General features: G+C 51.0%; 1 protein-coding gene across 1 annotated transcript; it reads right to left on the bottom strand.

Moving 5' to 3' along the window:
* Positions 1-1,386: 1,386 nt before the first annotated feature.
* On the bottom strand, positions 1,387-9,342 carry CXCL14 (C-X-C motif chemokine ligand 14). The gene is made up of 4 exons (XM_045825127.1): positions 9,086-9,342; positions 8,815-8,920; positions 5,013-5,126; positions 1,387-2,539 (listed from the first exon to the last, which is right to left on the bottom strand). The coding sequence occupies exons 1-4, from the start codon at positions 9,147-9,149 to the stop codon at positions 2,524-2,526; spliced, it is 300 nt and encodes a 99-aa protein (XP_045681083.1). The 5' UTR covers positions 9,150-9,342; the 3' UTR covers positions 1,387-2,523.
* Positions 9,343-14,998: the final 5,656 nt, after the last annotated feature.

Genomic DNA, 14,998 nt, shown 5'->3' with positions numbered 1-14,998 from the left:
GGGAGGTGTGCATGTGGTGTGTTCAGCGTGAGTGGAAGGGGAAGGGGAAGCCTGATGCTCTGGGAGCAGCACAGAGAATGCTGCTCCTCCACCATGACGGATGGAGAGGCTTTGTGTTGGTGGGGCAGAGAATGAGGAGGGTGGGGACTTGGGGGCTGCTGATGGCAGGTCTCTGTCAGTTGACTTCCTTACAGGGACTTGTCCCCGAAGCCCATGCAAGGCTCTGAGGGGAAGGGCCAGCTTCACTTCGTCACTGCCCTGTTATGTGCCCTCTCACTGGGGCTCTGTTCTGTTGGTTGGTGTCTGGGCTTCCCTGGGCAGTCTCCCTTTTTCCCCCATAATGACAGGAAAGATGGGACTGCAGTCACCCAGACCCAGTGTGGCCTCAGCCCACCCACTGCTCTTCTCAGTGGGAAGGCAGTCCGGCTCAGCCATCGGAGCAGTATGCTGAGTGACCCCTCTGGCCCTTAGTGTCTTCAGAAATGCACTTGGTGTGACAGTGCTGCCAGGGGTGAGGCCCTGATGGAAAGGGCCTACAGTGGCACCCTGCAGGGGACATGCTGGGGCAGCTACTGGCTGTGTGTCCCCATAAGTGTTGGCAGAGCCAGCTGTGCATGTCATTGGCTCCTGCTTTCTTGTATAGCAGACAAGAAGTTCAGGTGTCCCCTGGACAGTCCTGCAGAGGGTGGAGGACCTGGGGGACACTGAGAGGCCTGTCCCAGGGCCTGGTTGACTTGGATACAGTAAAACATGTAGCTGTGGGCAGTTTTTGCAAAGTGCAAGTAGCCTAGCCTTCTGAATGTTAAAGGAGCCCCTGCTTATCAAGCGCACACTGTGCAGCAGCATCCTGCGTGCTTTACTCGGCTTGCCGCCTCCACCTCTGAAGTGTGTAAGGTGTGCACTCAGCGTCTCCACCTTGTAGAAGCAGGGACGGAGCCTCACTATCTCCCCGGCTGTGGCTCCCAGTCAGCCTGGCTCCTGGGCCCCCCCAGCCTCTCAGTGGGCACTGCCTGCTCCCCCACTCCCAAGCCCCACTGAGATCCTGGGGCCCTGGGATCTTGACCGGTCTCCCATCTAGTCTCTTCTCCATATGGGGACCCCAGTGGGACTCTCCCAAACCTGTGCACATTGACCTGGCTGCACTGATGAGCCTGCCCCAGGTGTGGGAGCTGGGCAGGGAGGAAGCATTAACCTTGAGGCCTGCTGGCTTTCTGTCTCAGGGCTGTGCTGGCATTTCACAGAGGTACAGGTATTGGCAGGTATTTGGGAAACACCAGTTTTTCTTCCAACACCTTTGTCCCTGTTTATTCAGGACATGGTAAACATATGATTGTCATCTTGGCTTAATTCAATAGGAAAAAAAGTCAGTCTAGAATTTTGGTGTACATTTCAAATATATTTTATTACTTTTCTTTTTGTCTTAGAAAGAATATGAAACCTGCATGCAATGCTAATTGTTTCTGACACAGAGCATACGACACAGCAGTCCAAGGTGGCACACACTGAAGGGGCGGTGTGTTCAGGGGGCATATTTACAAAGGACAGGGTGCATTGTCCTCTTAGCTTTCAGAAGGCTGCACTGTTGGACGTTGAAGGATTGTGTGGAGTCACAGATGAACTGTTGCATGTTTCACTGTGATGAGGGTCAGACACATGCTGTGAAGGTTCTCCCTCGTCAATATAATATGTGTCTGGAGCTGTATACAGTGTGTGTATTTGTATATTTTTACATTTCCTCCTAAGAGTTTTGCCTACAGTGTCAGGAACTTCATGTGCTTCTAAAGCATTAACTAGGAAGCAGTGAGCTTTCACAAACTCTCAGGTGGGAGAGAAGACCCGAACCCTTCCTTAAGCACTGTTTGCCTTGCCATCCCAGGATCTTGGAATTGTTTCCTGGAGTGTGTATAAGTTAACCAGGGGATGAGCACATTTCTCTGGCAGCCAAGCTCAAGTTCATAAAAGAACAGATGCAGAGAGATCTGCTCCTACTTGCCCAGTGACTGGGACCACTGCAGAGCCCCCACCCCCCAACCCCCCACCCCCCGCCCTGAGGCTGTGACTGACCATGAGCTCAGGAGAGCCAGTAGCAGCTGCTCCGAGGCGCCAAGACCTCCAAGCGGAAGCTCCTCCCTGCGCTAGGAATGGAGCAGCGCGACTATGAAATGTCTCAACAGAGCTCCTTGTTCCTCCCAGGTGCTTATAAAGCTCAGATGTATAGTGATATCTGGGCAAATACAAAAAAGCATTTTTTTTTACAAAGGAAAGGCATGAGTTTCCCGCTTTTCAGTAAAAAGCAGCCTGTGATGAAGTCTGGAATGCAGGGGAGATGGGTCTCACATCTGGAAGCCTTTTGCACACAGCTATAAAATGTAAAAAGTGACCCTGGGTAAAAAGTGCTTCATAACAATATATAATTTGTGTCTTATGCCTGTGAGGAGGAAAGGGTTTTTTTTTTTTTTAATCTGCAAAGTCCTTTGCTGTCTCCCAACCGGTATGAAGTTCTCCCATCAGGGGTTTTTCGCCCTATTCTTCGTAAACCCTGGAAGAGAAAACACTCACATAAGTGGCTCAGGACATGACTTGAGCAAAGCACAGGCTGGTGGCTCCGCTGCTCCATGCTTGTCTTCATCAGTGGCCCTGTCAGGATGGCAGTAACCTGGGAGGAGTTGGGACCATCTCGAAGGATGCCAGCGCAAGGACCCCAGAAGCTCACCTAAATCTGGTGTTGTCTCCCTAAACACTCCACCTCTGCAGCCTCATTCTGTCCTCAAAGCCCTAGGGAGCAAACGCTCTCTGCATGTGGAGAAACTGAGGCACAGGAGACTGAGGGACAGTGAATGTCGGCGGTGGGAAGGAGGTCTGTCTCCAGCATGGGCGGGCGGAGAAGAGGCATCTCCTCCCTCAATTTAGGCTTGTGTCTTTCTTTGTGTTTTGCCCAAATGCCTGTCCTCTGAGAAAACAACAGTTTGAGAGGTAGCTGCCTTAAGACTGGAGGGTGTGTACTAGGGCAGGGCTGAGGCTATCACGGAGGCCTGTGGCTTGGGGTCACTCCCTCTAGTAGTTACCAGGCCTTGCCATTCACAACCTGACCTTTGCCCTCACTTCCCAAGCCATCTCTAGGAAAATACTTCAATCCCTTCTCTTCCGCTCCATGGCTGCTGTGGGGTTGTACTTGACACTCAGCCCTGCTCTCCTAGCCTATTTCCTGATTTCTGAAGAGGACCACCTCATAGTGCACTGAAATCAGATGCCTGATGCTGCCAGGGCAGCTGGACGCTCTGGGCCCTGAGGCACTCAGACCCCAGGGGCTGGGCTGGCCCACTGTCCTCTCCTTCCTCTACTTGGGTTCAGCGTTCTCTCCTTCCTTCTGCAAAGAGAACTTCGAGTTACTTCCCTTAGCTCCATTCATGGAGATACATTTTACAACGGGAGGGGAGGTGGGCAGGACAAGGGAATACTTGTCTCCCCCAGGACACCCCAGCATCCGAGACAGAGGGAGGAGCTCACTTCGTAACCAGTGGTGGGGCTCTGGGATTGGAGGTGCCCTCACTGCCCCGTTGTCAGAATTTACAGAAATAAAGAGGATGGGGCTGCGTGGGCCTGTGCCTGCCTCCTGCCCAGGAGGAGGGGCGAGGGATGAGTACTCCTGAAAAAAGACCCGAGTGTCTCTCAGCAGCCCAGTGCTGTTCTCAAGCCTTCGTGAACTGGCCCTGAGGTTGGCCTCGTTACACTTCTGATGACACAGGGCCTGGAGCATGACAGTAGACAGGGCAGGGTCCTACTTTTGCCATGTGAGCTGCCTGCCCTGACCAGAAAGAGGGCTGCATTCCCATCAGACTTACAGAAAATCTCTCACTCTCATCATTTCCTATTTCAAGCAACTGCAGACAAGGCAGTTTTGGAGGCAGCTCCAAAGGCTCAGGTACTGGGAGCTGGTCACTGCCTGAGCCTTAGGGTGGAAGGGCTAGCTGGGTGGGGTGATGGGAGGGGCAGCACAGGGCCCTGAGGCAGGGGAGGGAAAGGTGACACTGAGAAGCCTGGCTTCCTGCTTTGTGCTCCTAAACAGGTCACTCCTCATCCCCGCTCAGCTGTGGTTTTCTCTTCTGCTGGGTGAGGCGCTGGCGCCAGCACCCAGGACGCTCACCTGCACCCATGGGTGCACACGTGTGTGTGCATGCACTTCCCTGGCCATGCTGTCCACATACGGGTGCAAACAGGTTCTGAGTGTGCAGGGACAGGTCTGCTTCAGGGCAGGCTCACCTTTATGTGGCATGGGGAGCCAGGAACTTGCCTCCCCTCTGAGGTCAGACAAAGGACCCCAGAGATCAGAGCTGAGAAGTCCTATCTTCTGATTATGGGCAAACAGAGCCCAAAGAGAGTAGGGGTCTGGTTCAGGGCTTAGGCCTTCTGGCCACGGCCGCCCCTGAGGTTAAGAGTAGCTCTGATTTTAAAAGGTCAAACCCAAGGTCCCTCCCGGCATGTGTGTGGGAAAGAGTTTATCAAGTGTCTGGGCAGCAGGGGGCATGGGGAGAACATATTGTTGGCAAGGAGTCATCCCTATCACCTTATGGTTATACCTATAATTTTATAGTTAATAAACCTGGTCACTTAAGTGGTCATGTTTCACCCCATAAGAATCACAGGCAGAGTTGTCCTAAGTGTTCGCCCAGCCTTTGGTAGAGGGAAACCCAGGATCATGTAACTTGAGAAGAGGAATTAAGACTATAACATAACATTTAAAATGAGACAAACTTTAGTTCACAAAAGGATAAATTTTTGATGCTTACAGCTATCTAATAGAGCAATAGCCTGCTTTGTTAAGTGGGGAGTTCCTCGTCCCTGGGGGTATATAACTAGTGTCTGGGTAGTGTCTGGACACTCGGATCAGTGTCCACCCATTAGACATGGCTAATGTAGAAGATCTACATGTAGACATGTAGAAGATCTACAAGGGGTCCAGGATATGGATCTGGGGGGAGGTGGGAAGGAAGGTGAGAGGAGGTGGGGCATACCTGCGCTTCTCATTCCAGGCATTGTACCACTTGATGAACCGCTTGGTGCTCTGCAGCTTGGGGTGCAGGCAGTGCTCCTGACCCCGGTACCTTGACACGCTTTTGGTGGTGATGCTGAAATGGATTGGGATAGGGTAGAGGATTGAGGAACCTGAATGATAGCCCCTCAGTGTGGCCTACAGGTGGTTCTGGGCAGTCCCAATCAGAGCACTGAGTGGCTGTGGCCTCCTCCTTCCTTTCAAGGGAGCCTACCCACCTGCTGACTCCCTAGTTGGTTCTTTGGAAGGTTCTGGTTGGGTCCTTACTCTCAAGATCCATGTTAGGGCCTAAACCTTTGCTGAGGCATTGACTTTCACTTTCCCCCTCGAGCCCTCAGAGTCTGGGGTAGTGTCTGCCCCTCTTCCCCACCCTCCACCGCCCTTCACCCCAACCCCCATGCAAGGCTCCAGCCCCCCTTGGGGATCAAAGGTCAGAGGACCTTTCCAGGTCCTCTGAACCTGGGGGTGAGGGGTGGAGAAAGCTAATGCCAGATAGGTGCGGGTGCCAAGACCCCTTTCCTGGGCTTCAAGTTGCTGCATGGCAGGGCTTAGATGTACTCTGCATACACTGTGGTCTCCTTCTGATCCTTCCAACCCCATCCCCCCTACCCCTGCAGATATCCTGGGGCTGCTGGTCCTGAAGCTAAGTCTTCCTGGCCTTGAAGCCCATTGTGGTTCCTGAGCTTGAGGTCCCAGCTGTCTCACCCTTAGGCAGAAAAATAAGACCTCTCTTCAGGCTTCAATCAGCCAGTGGAGGCCTGGCCATGCAGTAGAGAAGCACATGGCATCGTGCAGAGTGTAGGGCTAGGTTTGGGTCCTAGATCTGTCTGTGGGACCCTGGGTAACCTGAAGGCTTCCAGTTTGCCCATCTGTCAGTTGGGTATAATTGTAGGACCTACCTCTAGGGTTATTGGGGTGATCAAAGGACATAATCTGTGCCAAGTGCCTAGTACCTGGTGGATGCACAATGAGTAGTTACTGTTATTAGTAATTGTCATGGAAGATGAGGTGACCAGAGACAGAGCAGCCCTAGAGTGTAAGCTCCAGCCTGGAGGGGGAGGCCAGGCTGAAGCCCAGACTGCTCTGCCCGTCTCAGCCTGGCTGGGAATAGTGGCAGGGATTAGGAGGAGGCTTCTGGGTGGTGGAGGAAGGATGGTGTTCAAGCACAAGGGACTGCCTAGGGGCATGGAAAGTGAAAGGGGAGAGGTGAAGGGATTGCTCCCTGAGAGATCACAGCAAGAGCCAGGGTATGGGGAGGATTGGAAGTGGGGAAAGAGGAGTGCTTGGAGGTCTGAGTGGGAACAGCGGGAAGGGAGGGAGGGGGATCAGGTAGTCCCCTGCAGGTTCCCAAATATAAAGGGTGAGGGATTATGAACCAAGTTCTAGAAGGGATCAGAGTCTCCGTGAACTCCTGGGTCTCCCATTTGACAGGAGGGGAAATGGAATTGACACAGAATGGGTTAGAGGATTGTGAGCCACCTGTTCTCTGCCCGCTCCTGTGCTCTGAGTTTCCAGGGCCCCTCCATGGACCAAGCTTTTTGGGGCAGAGGTTGGCCTTCCACTGATGCTGGGTGACTGGACTCCGCCTTCACTGTCCCTCTTTTTGAGATCTGTTGCTCCCCAGTTCTTGTCCCTCCTTTGAGTTGTTGAGGCCAGGCTTCAGAGTGGAGTCTAGCCCTTTTCCTCCATGGCACCTAATCACTCTGTAGGAATTTAGGCTGTTTGCTGCTCTCTCTGCCTGCAGTGCTGTTCCTGTACTTGCTATAAAAGGACATGACAAAGCTTGAGAAAAATCCTTCCTCAGTTAGAGCACTGTGCAGGCTGAGATTCCCAAGTCTGGATGGAGACCTGAAGGTCGGAGAGTAGGAGGGGACACTCAGCCCACCACCACAGGCTCAACTGCTCTGTCACAACACTGGACTATGAAAACTGGCTGTGGGGTGAAGACAGGAGGATGTCGGCCCCTGGCCATTATTCAGAAATTCTGGGTCCTGCGTCACTCTCCTCGGTGTTTCTGGGATGATGGGGGTTTGGGCAGGAGCTTAGTGGGCATGGGACATAAATTGGTCTTTCTAGAATCTGGACTCTCGTAGGCCCTTCTGGGTGCAAGGACTCCCCTCCCCCACTTCATCAGAGATTTCTGGGTGACTCAGGACGAGCTGGAAAACTTGCTTTTGTTCAGCCTTTGTGGCTGAAAACCTGCTTTGGCAAAAAGTGCTGGTCCTTTGTCTGATCTAGAGAGTCTTAGAAGCTTGAGGGGAGAGGACCTCCAGCCCTTCGAGGTTGGGGTTGGCCTGGGGGTAGGACGGAGGGTTAGGAGAGGTTGACTGCATGCGGATCTCCTGAGGCTCCTGCAAGTTTTCTCAAGACTGCATAAAGCCTCTCCTGCACTTGCCTGTCAGTTTCCTGTCTACTGTGAAAAGTTTAGCCAAGAAAAAGAACGAGTCTGTTGAGCATTCTGTCCTTTTGAGATGTCACTGCATCCCACACCCTGCTTCTCTTCCCCTGCAGGTCTCAGCCCCTGGACTTGGTGTGGAGCATTGCTCAGCCTTAGAGGACAACAAACTTAACCTGCAACATCCCGTCATTTTTAAGTCCCCAAGATGGGAGCCAGGAGGGCTTTGTGGTACTTCCTTCAGCTCCTTTGATCACTGCCCCCCTCAAAAAAAGGATTTTCTAGATGTTTTTCTGGACTTGTGTCTATAAGGCAAGGGGCAAGGCAAAGGGGCAGGGACAAAAGGTTAATTTAGGTGCCTGGAAAGACAGGCAGGGTGGCTGAGCCCAGGCTAGTGGTTCTCAGAATTCCCTTAACTTCAGCCCAACTGTGCAGCCTTCAGGTAGCAGTGCGGGGTGGGAGCTGCCTTTGCAGACACTGTGGCCAGTGGGACCAGAAGGGCCAGCAGGGCCAGTGGGAAGAAGGCACTTTCCCAGACTGAGAATACAGTGTGTCCTGTTTCTGGAGGAGGGGAAGAGGGTCCAGTGGTCTGTGGCAGATATTTGGTAGCTGCTTCTCCAAGGGCTCCCTTCCTGTCCAGAGGCACATTGATGGGGAAACAGTGGTGCTGGCCTCAAGTGGTTAACTGGGAAGGCAGAGGAGCAAGAAAACTCAGTGTTCTCTCTGTCCCAGTTTCTGAGGTGTTTCCCACATCCCCACCAAGCAGAGCCTCAGCCCTGTGGCAGGTTAACCCCAGCTGAGCACTTTCTGCAGCACTGCCCAAGCTCAGCGACCCACAAGAGTCCAGCCCCGAGGAAGAGTGAGGATTATTCTCAAAATGGATTGCTAGAAGCCAAAAACTGGCTGTCCATGGTCCCCTGATTGGAATAAGGCTCTGAAAGGAGGGTCTGAGGATTTATGACAATGTTTACTCTAATCCTCTCTCTAGTAACAGGAAGGTCTCCCAGTGTGGGTGTGAATTCACTAGTTCTGGGTGTGTGTAGAATGCTTTTAATCTGAGTATTCTAAATTGGCACAGGGGAACCATTTAACCCTTCATCACCCAGGAAAGGTGGGCTGCCCATCTGAATCCTAGCAAGGGTGAACTCGGAGAGGCTGTTTCCAGAGCACAGGACACTGACCCTCTTTCCAAACTCTCTTCCTGACTGTCATGCCAGCGTCCCAAGGACTCACTGGGCAATTACAAAGGCTCTGCTAAGGCCCTGCCCAAGGGGGAGAGAAGCATTTGTTAGCCCGACCCAGCCCCATGCTGTGCCCCAGCAGGGTTAAGATCAGCACGCACACAAGCTTTCTCAGAGCAGGAACTCACATAACCATCTTCTCCTCGCAGTGTGGGTACTTTGGCTTCATTTCCAGCTTCTTCACGTCGCTGTAGCGGATCTTGGGCCCCTTCCTGGAGCACTTGCACTTGGACCCTGCCAAAGAGCACGTAGGGGCTGCTCAGTTGCGGGTGGGATCTTCTGCCCCTGGACCTCCCTCAGTGCCCACTCAGAACCCCCCGAGCCTTCAGGAAGCTTAGCATTGGCGCTTAGGCTCCCCAGGATGGGACAGCTGCGACAGAAGACCTCCTGGGCACTCACCGTCCACTCCCGCAGCACATAGCACCAAGAGCAGTAGGAGCAGAGCTGCTGTCAGGAACCTCATGCTGGCCAGAGGGGCGCGGCGCGGGAGCAGGGACAAGGGGAGGGCGCCGGCCGGCTCCGCTTTCTCTCTGCCTGGTGCACGCCTCCTGACTCCTCTCGCTCCCGCTGCGCCCGCCTGTCGGTAGGTGCCTTGAGACTGTCGCTTGCTGCGCTGTGCTACGCACTGCTCTGCTCCCAGCTCCGCCTGCCCAAGCCTCTTTTAAATCCGCTCTTGCCCTTGCTGGGAGCAAGCTCATTAATATGCAGAACTACTCGGTGACTCACTGAGATTTCTCAACACTGTGGAGGGAGGTGGAGGGAGGAGACCATCCCGGTCCGCCCGCCCCGGACCTCCGTGCAGGACTTCGATGTGGCAGCACATACTCGGAGCCATATAGCACACAGCCTGGTCTGTTACCCTCGCTCCCACACACTTTCCTGCACACACTTGCACAATCAGACTTCAGCACGCGCACACAGCCAATGCCCTGGATCCATCAGACAGTTGAGGGGCTGCTTAAGGGCGCTGCTTTTCTGATTCATGCGGTTCTTGCTGGCCAGACGGACCTGCTGCTCTGAGTCTGGGAGACCCAGGCTGGTGGCCCCTATCTTCTGAAAGGAATTGAAAGGGGTTTGGGGCAGGTGCCAAGTATGAGTGCCAGCGGGCCCACTCCTCCGGTTTGAGCAGTCCTTTTTGGGCCAGCAGCCTGGTGGCCAGAGCCAGAGGCCTGGTCTGGAGGGAGCTTTGTGCAGCAGCAAAGCCATGGCCTGGAGTCACTGGCTCAGAAACTGTGTGTGGGGAGGGGCCACCACTCTTAGAGGAAGGCTTCCTAAAGTGCGTATGTGGCCCCTGGCTGTGCCAGCTCTCTGGGGGGAGGGGGAGGGTTGGGAAAAGCCAGGCAGGGGTTCCTCACTGCCACACCGTTCTCCAAAGCCATGCAGAGCCCCAGCAGGCAGCTGTGACTGTGATAGCCATCAGGATGAAGCCCATGCTCCAGACGTTGTGCCAGACTGCGCAGTGTGTTGGTGCAGGCCCAGGCATGGCGTTGGGAGTCCCTGCCACACTGCTTACCAGTGTAAGCGACCTGACTACTCTAAGGCTTTGTTTCATCACCTGGAAAGTAGTCACAGGTCATACCTGTCACAGGGCAGCTGACATGTAAGGTGTTTAACAGAATGCCCAGCCAGTAGCTGGTACTGAGGAAACTTTACTTGTTGGTATCATTGTTGTATACACATATATTTTATATATATGATTTTGATTCTTACAAGTCCCCTTCCAAGTTGGTCTTTTAATTGTTTATTTGACAGGCATGGAAACAGGCTCAAAGAGAAGAAATACCTTGCCCAAGATTACATAGCCAGGAAGCAGGTAGCTAGGCCAGGAAGGACCTTAGCATATGTCTGTGGATCTGGTGCTCCTGTCTCTGGACCATTCTACCTCCATTGGTGAAGTGCCTCCCTGAGAGGCCCAGGGGCAGGATGGAGCATCTTAGGCCAGGTGAAAGCCAGAGCCAGGTCAGAAGCTGCCAGGCTTTTGCAGCTCACACAGCTTTGTACTCTCAGCCCAGCAGCTTCCTGGGGGCATAAATGCCTAGAGGAGACCCTGGGCGGACAGGATGGGATAGGGCAGGCTGATGAGGGGCAGAGTGGGAAGTATCTGTGTTGCCTCTTCCCAGATGGGGAGCCTTGGCTGCCTGGAGGGGAAGCTGGAGCCCTAAGAGCCAGCAGTACCGTGAGCTGGCTTCAGGCCCTGTCCTGAGCCCTGTGCAAGCAGCTGTGTGTCTGCCCTATTACAGCAAGGGCCAAGACTGGGCACTTGTGTTTATGTGGAGGATATGGGCAAGGAACTGATTTTTGGCATTTAATTTTTTTAATTAAAAATATTTTTTTCTTAATACAAAACCAGCATGTGTTTGTTATCAGAAAATACAAGCAGAAGAAAACATAAATACAGACCCAATTCCACCTACCCAGCAACTTACAACAACGCTACAGTGTTATCTTTTCAAATCCTTCTCTTTGCCTGAGTGCTTGTGCACAACTGAGATCAGTGCATGTCCTATTTAATAACCTGCGTGTTTTACCTGTCACCTTATCATCAACATTGTTCCACCTGACCAGTCTTGCTTCTACTTTATCTCTTTAATGACACCATTTGAGGTCATTTGTATAATGGCTAAAAACTTGGTGTCGGGAGTTAGATTGCTGAGTGTGAATCCTGGCTACTAGCTGTCTGACCTTGGCTTGTGAGTTAACTCTTTCAGGTATTGATTTTCTCCTCTGCAAGCTGGGGGTGATAATCGTACCTACAGCACAGGGAGCATTAAATGAGATGGTGCCTGTTAAGCTTTTAACCTGGTCCCTAGAAGAGTAAGTGCCAAGTAAGTGCTCGTATTGTTATTACTATTACTTTGCAGTATATTCCACTGTACTGACGCCCCATAATTACTTTAACTACTCTCTGCTGAACACCTGGATTGTTTTCAAAGACATTCTCTCACGAGCAACTCTGTGAGACCAATATTCTTGGAGTCCAGTTTTGGGGCAGCCCTGTGAAATTGGATTAGGTCTCAGAAATAGAATTGAATCACCAGGCCATGGGCATGCCTGTTTTAAGACTTTTAATGCAAATTGCCCTCTCCAAAAGTATTGTTTTCTGCAAAAGTAACTTCTAGCTACCAAGTTTTTGCAGAGCATGTGAGATATGACTTTTTTGTTTAAAATGCTATTTCCATCATATTTGTTTCAAGAATATGCTCATTAATTAAGTGGGATCTGACAGCACCAAGGGTCATGGTCATGGAGCTTTTGTAGGGACAAGTGGTTGGCCCTAAAAATACAGATCAAAGTTTCCCAGCTTCCTGGGCCAGACCAGAGGTCAGACATTTGTTCCCAGAGTAGTCCTTAGTCTATGGATACTCATTTCTGGTTTGCAAAATACAACCATTGTGTGTTTGCAAACAGAGCTCACCCCTGTTTCTGAGTCAATGGGTACAGGAGAGGATGAAGGACCTTTGCTGCGGTCTGGCCGCATCTGGGTCCAGGGGTTCCTGAAAGGTGGGTAAGGCGTCGGCGATGGGAGACAGACGACAACACGACTCAAAGGATGGTGATGTTCTGTTCCGTTTATTGCAAGTACAAGCAGGTTTTTATACTTTCATTTTTGATAGTGATTAACATTTGCGATTAGGTGAAGCAGAAAAAAATTAATACAAAAGTAACCAGGAAAAGTACAAAAGTTTCCATAGATTCAGTTCTATTAAACAAAGAGTGTTTCGACCAGGAGAGCCATAAATCAGACAGTTAGAAATAGCTGTATGTACAGAATTTGAATGTCTTATTGTTTATTAAAGTTCTCAGAATTTGTCATGGGGCAAAAGGATACGCTAGATTGAGTAGAGGTTATAGGAAATTTATTATAAGGCCTTTGTGATGTCTAACTTAGCTATTTACCTTTTCTGTCTAAAATGTTTCTCTATGCACCATGGACTCTGACTCCCTGGTAATTGTTTCTACGTGCTTAGTTTGTAATAGCTAACCAGCTTCTCTAATTTTTTTGCATGTCTAATTCTAATTGATATGTATTCCTATTCAAGGTAAAGGAGGGGCTGTTACTCCAACAACTTTTAGACATTCAGGGGCTAGTTTATTAGAGGAGATTTTGTTCTCTGGTCAAGAAATTATTTTGTACAACTTCATTGGAATTATGTGCATCAATAAACCTGGAATACAGATGTCTAACAATCCCACCACCTTTTGAACACCAAAACAAACATATAAGGAGAGATAGACAGGAACTCCAGCCACAGTAAACCTTTTTTGTTCCTTAGTTAATAAACACCAGGGAGGTCTACTTCGAGCTAGCCTTTCCATGAAATTCAGACTATTATAAGGTACTTGGACTCCATCCTTATTGACCATTCTAATGCCATTCTCATTATATGCTCCTGTATAAGGCAATGGGGGATCTGGAACCCTCTGGAGACTATTAGCTCCTCTTGGGGGAATACCATAATTTGCCATTAATCCAATATGCTACCCAGGGGTATCCCTGGGCTGTGGATAGGGGTCTCTATATAGTTTTTTCTTGTTTCCTTGGAAGGCCCTTTGTATCTGTGGGTAAGGAACAGGCGTGGGAAAATCTGCCAATAATTCAGCCTGTTGTAACTGATTCATGAATTCTTTTATGGGAACAATCAGGGATAATTTCTTACTCAGGTTTATAAACACCTTGTTTAAACAATTTGGGCATGATTTAATAGTCTGGGGAGAACTAGTTGTCCCTTCAGAATTTCCCTCAAAATCAATCATTGACTCACTTTGAGCCTCTTTCTCCTCATGGCCTGTTCTTATGGGAATCAGGGTACAAAGTAAGACCATGATTAATATCAGCAAGGAAATTATTAAGAGCAATCCCCAGGAAAATTACCGCCCCCCTTTGTTTGCCACATTCTCTTCCAGGAAGATGGATTCCTTGAATTCCCTCTTTCCATGTTTGGACCTTGTCAGACAACATGGTTGAAAGAGGACGTGGCAGACCTTTGCTGCCAGTGGGTCTGTGAGTGATGCTGCACAGCCTGGAGAGGGAGGGGGAATTGACCCCTGGCATGCCTTCAGGTGCAGACTCTCCCTTGAGCTCCACCTGGGGCCTTTGAATAGCTGGAGGAGGCAGGCTGAGGTGGACATGGGCAAGGCAGGTCTTGCACGGTGGCACTGCCTGATTCAGGGGATCCCTGCAGTGCAGTGAAGGGGCTCACACATACTGTACCCTCTGGAGTGCATTCTGGTATGTGTGTGCATGCACACAGCTATTTGTGATCATGCTGGGTTTTCTAGGGAGGGTGGACACAAGCAATGGGGGGCACAGAGGTGGGAGGAAGTAGAAGCAGAAAACTATTCCTCGAAGGAGTGGAAAATTGGCTCAGACCCTGGAGATTTGCTTAATTATTTTGTTCACATTGTGTGAGTACCCATTGCATGCCAGGCTCTGCAAGGTACTGCACAGAGTCTAGTGGGGAAGACAGACATGAGTCACATAACCAGGGGTACACATGAAATTACACTGGAGCTAGGTGGGGTGAAGGGAAACTGAGGCCATGAGACTGACTAGAGATCTGACCAGGCAGGGAGTGGGGACAGTATCCCGGAGAAAGTGTACCCTGAGCTGGAGTCTGAAGGATGAGGAAGAGTTAACTGAGTGACAGTGGGAGGGAAGCTACTGCTTGTACAGCCCCTGCTCCTCACACAATAACCTCCTGGGGATGGTCCCCCTTCTCAAAGCCCTGCTGGCTCCTGATCTCACCAAGAGTCAAAGCCACGTCTCCAGCAGTGCCCAGAGGGCCTTGTGCCCTTGTGACCAGCATCTACCAGCTTCCCATGGCTATACTCCACCACACTCCTGTCTTATCATGCAGACGTGCTGAACCTGTGTGCTCACTGACCCCTCCACCCAAACTGCTCTTTCGGAGGTGCTTGCAGGTGCCCCTCTTCTAACTGAAGCCTCTGCTGGGGTATTCACTCTCAAGACCCGATCACACTAGTCCCCTTCCTCCCACGGCCAGTAGTCACTTAGGGCCACCGACTTATTTTACTTTCCACACTGTACATAGCACAGCCTCTTGTTGGACTACTCTCAAATGTTTATTTTGGAGTGTATTGTGGGCCATTCTGTGGCCTGCTGGTTCCAAGAAGGTGGGGTCTGTGTCTGTCTTGTTCATCCTCAGTGCTTGCTTCACGTAGTAGGGGCTCATTTTGAATGAATAAAGGTGTATTTCAGGCAAATGCCAGGGGTGTGAGAAAGTACTGGCAAATTCAGACTGTGTAGACTACAAGGCTGTGTGTGAGTGTGAGTGTGAATGTGTGTGTAGG

This window comes from Phyllostomus hastatus, unplaced genomic scaffold (genome assembly GCF_019186645.2).
Source record: "Phyllostomus hastatus isolate PE091 unplaced genomic scaffold, TTU_PhHast_1.1 phas_contig_150, whole genome shotgun sequence".
Classification (NCBI taxonomy): Eukaryota; Metazoa; Chordata; class Mammalia; order Chiroptera; family Phyllostomidae; genus Phyllostomus; species Phyllostomus hastatus.
Note: the sequence above shows the minus strand (reverse complement) of the source record. Positions and strands in the feature narration are given on the sequence as shown.

Coding starts and splice junctions, on each gene's coding strand:
- CXCL14 (XM_045825127.1), bottom strand. CDS start 9,149: ATGAGGTTCCTGACAGCAGCTCTGCTCCTACTGCTCTTGGTGCTATGT. Junction 8,921..9,085: donor ATGTGCTGCGGGAGTGGACG/GTGAGTGCCCAG, acceptor GCTCTTTGGCAG/GGTCCAAGTGCAAGTGCTCC. Junction 5,127..8,814: donor TGCGAGGAGAAGATGGTTAT/GTGAGTTCCTGC, acceptor AATCCATTTCAG/CATCACCACCAAAAGCGTGT.